The 5,037-nt window shown below is 42.4% G+C and overlaps 1 protein-coding gene and 1 long non-coding RNA gene across 16 annotated transcripts in view; both read right to left on the bottom strand.

The window, feature by feature from the left end:
• Positions 1-336: 336 nt before the first annotated feature.
• Positions 337-5,037, bottom strand: part of ptprsa (protein tyrosine phosphatase receptor type Sa) — a 237,882-nt gene continuing 233,181 nt past the window's right edge. For all 15 annotated transcript variants that reach the window (XM_019875182.1, XM_019875184.1, XM_019875183.1 and 12 more), the window contains 2 exons: positions 2,743-2,878; positions 337-1,481 (listed from right to left, as the gene is read on the bottom strand). In XM_019875182.1, coding sequence (XP_019730741.1) covers positions 1,413-1,481; positions 2,743-2,878 — 205 coding nt within the window. In that variant the 3' untranslated portion in view covers positions 337-1,412. The remainder of the gene's footprint in view (positions 1,482-2,742; positions 2,879-5,037) is intronic.
• Positions 4,311-5,037, bottom strand: part of LOC109518986 (uncharacterized) — a 2,021-nt gene continuing 1,294 nt past the window's right edge. Inside the window, exon 2 of the long non-coding RNA XR_002168855.1 lies at positions 4,311-4,544. This is a non-coding gene — a long non-coding RNA (uncharacterized LOC109518986). The remainder of the gene's footprint in view (positions 4,545-5,037) is intronic.

The raw sequence follows: 5,037 nt of genomic DNA on the forward strand, positions 1-5,037 counted from the left end.
AAAAAAAAAAAAAAAAAACAAGCCCGCTGAGCTGATCATAAGGAGTCACATTTAAATGAGTGCGTCAAATCCAACCTGCAGTTTTTTTGTTTTTTTTTTGGCGGGGACTTTGTTCAAGTTGTTTTTCTTCAGGATGTGCAAGTTACTTGTACCGAAGATGTTCCTCGTAGTTTTGAGAGCTAACAAGCTCTACTTTCGTCACCCAAAGAGTACTAAGGGTTCAAGGGAAACAGCTTTTTAATGCAACAAATGAGTATACAGTGGATCATAAAGGAAATGTTTCAAACACCGGGTTTTGTAATTGAAATAGCCCCATTTTTTCATTTTTTGTGTGTGTGTGTGTGTGTGTGTCTTTTGAAATGAAAGATACTTCAAGAGTCACACGTACATGAGATAAGCAGCATGTTCGGTTGGATTAAAAAGAAAACTTGAATAAAAAAAAAAAGAAGAAGAAATTGAAATATCTGTCACTGTACACAAAGGAAGGCTTCGTGGGCCCATCTTTGTCGGGCTTCTCCATTTGTTGCAAAGCTTCTCATCAGATGTATGTCTTGTCAGATTGACACCCCAAAGCTGGCAAAAAACAAAAAACAAAAACAAAAAAAAAACAAAAAAAACATGGGTCAGTGTGTGTGTAGCCACTGCTTCTTTTTACAGGCACAGCTTCCCACAGTTCTCGATTGACTTTCAGGAGAGGGTCCAGTTGGTGAGAAATCCCATTTTAAGATATGTGATGTTGCTTTTGTCCTGACGACTTCCCTTCTGATCACGTGACGTCATTTGTCCTGTCACACTTTCTCCGAACAAACGTTGCTCATCAAGAGCGTGTCTGTTTCTTTGCCCGCCCGAGACGCTGTCATCTTGCTTGCGGTTGACCGGCGTTTGGGAGAGCGAACCGCCCCTTTCGCAACCACAATTTGGTCATTTCTCTAAATATAACTCGCAAAATATGTTGGAAAGGGCGGGGCGGGGGGAGCGGAAAGACTCTGAACTTCCTTTACATCCAGGAATATCAAAAATCACGAGAGAAAGTCACTCCGTCTTGGCAACAGCCATCTCATGGGTACTTGACTTGTACTTCGTCTGTTGTGTGACATTTCGGTGAAAGTTTACAATGTCTACATGGAAACACTTGAGGTAAGGTAAGAAGTCGGACACTTGGATCGCCCCCACAGCTTGAGCCAATGCTTCTTTTCTTGACTGCGGGGTCTGAGCTATCTTGGCCCGATTGAAATTAATCTGGTCGGAGTGATGTCGAAAAATCTGGTATCTTGCTTTGATGCGTCTGAATGAAGAATGGTGGTGCCGTTGTTGTTGTTGTTGTGACACCACTGTTTCACAACTCAAGTTTCTATGGCTCAGGAGACTGTTGACGGGGTGACAGGACTCATGGGGGGGAAAAGAGATGGCTTTTACGTTGCATAGTGATCAAAGCTTCCTAAGTACTCCAGAGCGGCGTGATAGCAGAACTGGTACTCATCCTGTAGATTGTAGAAGAAGAACATAACACAGAGGGAGAAAAAAAAAAAGATATCAGAAATATAATCTCTACAGTAGTTTGAGCAACGCTTTGATCGCCGTGCCACTAAAAACAGCCGCTTTTTAAGACAGATTATATCCGGAAAAGACATTTAATGCGAGTCCGCAGCTAATGTGCGGTAAAAGTAGAAACTTTGTGGAGGTCATTTAATAGCTACTTGCACTCAACTTTAATTAAATTTAGCTGCCCTCAAACAAAGTTGAGGACATTCATGCACATTCTGTTCAGAGGCAGGTGGTCAGCAGATCCCAGGTGGGCCGGCGCTCTGTTAACCTGCCGCAACGCAGGCGGCGTTTGAAGCCAGGAAGCGCTGTCTAAAGATAGGTACCCACTGTCAGGGCAGCGAGGCATCAAGGACCGCTTGAAACCAACCGCACTTCCTGTTTAATGAGATGCCGTCAAACTGCCTCTGGAACACGCGCTTTTATCCCCCACTGGTCGAGAGGGCTGCCATGTCCACGTTGTTTAATTAGACTCCCCACAGAGGGCATAACCTTTTATATTGCATATTTCAATTCGAGTCGTTAATAATGTGTTTAATTCCAACCGTCTGTTGAATATCCAATAACTTTGCTGACTATAAACTGAAAGAAAGACGAGGCCAAAATGAGACGGCAATAAATAAATATCAAAGATAATTAAGTATGTAGAAGCAGCGCACGCAACTTGAAACATTCAACAAGACGGGAGATGTGTGTGTAAGGCATGGTACACGAAGACCATAGATTGCTAAAATAGATCATTTTGAGTTGCCATGGTAATGGAAGAAAAGAACGAGCCAGTCAACACAACGGGTACGGTGAATCTCAAACCTTCATCTTCACCAAGTCATAAGAGACTTGCGAGAACAAAACAAAATGATTGAATTCCAAGAATAAAGAACACACTAAACCACTGTGATGCCATTGGTGAGATGTTAATTGTGTGTATGGTCATAGATGTAGCTGATAATTGAATTAGGAGTGGGGGATGTAATTACAGATAAAAGGCAGGCCTTCATATTATCTTTGTGCAAATTGAAAGCTTTTCAGCAACAAATTTCTTCTATTTTGTTTGAGGTCACATTCTGATCAATTTACTTTGGACCATTTTTCTTGAAGTTCCAAGCCACAACCATATTGTAGGTTTGTCTTCATAGTTGGTAATGACTTGATTTATATGTGTGTGTGTGTGTGTGTGTGTGTGTGTGTGGGACATCTGACCTCAGTCTGGACCATTGCTGGCCTCTGTGTCCGGAGCATCTTCACCGTCTGGAAGATATCAACAACGCCTTCATAACGCATTCGCTCCAGGACGATGCTGAGGGTGATGAAGACGCCAGTCCTGCCCACACCAGCGCTGTCGGAGAGAACAGCTCACCGAATTAATCAAGCATGGAAATAACACGTAGGCCTATGTACAGGTATACGCACACGGGCAAGTTGCAACATTAGGAGCTCTTGCAAATGAAATACAATCATCTTTGACCCCCTTCTGAAATGTACGTTGTGCAATGTCAACTTCTTGGCTGACAAAGGGCAACTAATTGAAAACCTTGATTACCATCAATCCGGTGGCAAGGTCACAGTAAAGATGACAAGGGTGCAACCAATCGAATTGTGAGATAAATAACCAAAACATCTTGACATCTTTCTGGCTGCAGCTGCTATCCAGAAAGACAGTCTTGAGTCTTAAACCGGAATCCGTAAATACTTCAAAGCCGCCTCTCTAAGCTGCTTTGCTGCGAAATGACTTCCACTCCGCCAATGGAACAATAATTGATATGACAACAATTTTATTTGGGCTTCCTCCAAATGCTAAAGCTATTTTGTTGACTGTGTCTGCGTGCGTCTGCGTGAGGAAGAAAACTCACTTTTGGACCCAAGTGTTTTGAGACCATTTAAAAAAAAAAAACCTTTATGGTATCAAACACAGCCGTTCTGAGCTGACCCATCTCTCCAGCCACCCACGAACATCCTCGACTTTCATTCCTGCTGTATCGCTTAGGCCACCCAAAGCCGCTTCCAGGGAGTCGATCAGAGCTTTGTCACATGGACTCAAACTCCCCTTCCTAGTGCTCCTCTCTCCCCAATAGCATCCACTCCCCAAATAAGAAAGGGTGGACGAGCCGTGGCCGACTGAGAGGATTTGGAGTCTCCCATTCACAGAACGTAATCAGGCAATTAATGACAAAACGCACAAAAGTCTATTAGACAGTGGCTGAGGAAAAGAGTGGAGGCGGAGGGGGGAGGGGGGGGGTAGAAGCGGAGGGCTTGGTGGGAACGGAATAAAGGATGGCTGGAAGAGTGAATGGATCGAAATGAAATGAGGGAGTAGAGCAGAGGATTAGGAACTAGAAATTGGGATGACAGATGAGGAAGGCGCCGACTAAGGGAAAAGGACAATGCCTTCAACCAAGAGATGACAAAGCAAGGCGGGTGCAAAGAATCCAATCTTGGTATCAAACGCTGAATGACACGTACTCTAAAAAGATAAGTTGGATATAAATAGAAAAATAAAAAAGCAAGCGGATGAAAAATAACTCCCTCACTAAAATACTTCTGAAACATGAATTAATTGAGATTGCATGTTAACGTTTTGGTTGTATGGCAGTTCAAGGAAGATGTCTCTTGTACCAAAGACTTTCAAAGAACTTGAAGGGAGTTGTTCGGAAGTCATTTTTCAACCACCCTGTATATTATTTTACCATTGGAATGACCTTGTGCAGAGTGCAGGCCACCTCTTCGTACTGTTAAAAAAAGTGACACATCTATTTTTCAGCATTGAATGAGTTTTCTTTCCTTGGCCCAACTCTTCCTATAAACTCAAAGTCGTGTTGTGTAATTCTGCGAATGAAACCAATGAACACATAAACTTCAAAGCAAGAAGGAGTGCTGAAGGGATTACATTAGTTCCGTAAAAATAAATGCATTTAGTCTCATGTTATTTCGATATCATTTACAAAACTGTGGGCCTTTTAAAATGGTTGTGGATTTTCCTTGGAATTAAATTGACAAGATCTCCACTGACAACGCTTACAAATCTCAGCAGTCCATTTGACGGCTGGTGACATCATCTTCCTAACATGGGGAAAGGTGATGCTACGTTTAATGCTCCACAGCATATTTCTCCAAACTATTTTTTTTTCCATAAGAAAAATGATCAGGAGATGGGGGTTTTCCATTTTTTAGTTACAAAAGCTAGAAGACGTATCCTTCTCAAAGACCATCACTAAATATGAATAATCTGAATTCTGGATTATGACCACAAGCAAATACCAGTCCAGCATCGAGCGTTAATGATGTAGGTTACCTTGGAATCTACACCCCGGGTATTAGAATCCATCATGGATCATAAAAACAAAAAGAATGGCTGTTTTATTTCATGTTCCTCCCCTTTGCAAATGCCAGGCTGCATCTCAGCCTAATCAATTATGAAAGAAATGGGCCTGTGGAGGTCCACAGGATTACCATGGCAAAGAGAGTGAGTATAATACTTGGTGATACTGTGAGGACTAC

The sequence above is a fragment of the Hippocampus comes genome, unplaced genomic scaffold (genome assembly GCF_001891065.2).
Source record: "Hippocampus comes isolate QL1 unplaced genomic scaffold, H_comes_QL1_v1.1 scaffold132, whole genome shotgun sequence".
In the NCBI taxonomy this organism is placed as follows: domain Eukaryota; kingdom Metazoa; phylum Chordata; class Actinopteri; order Syngnathiformes; family Syngnathidae; genus Hippocampus; species Hippocampus comes.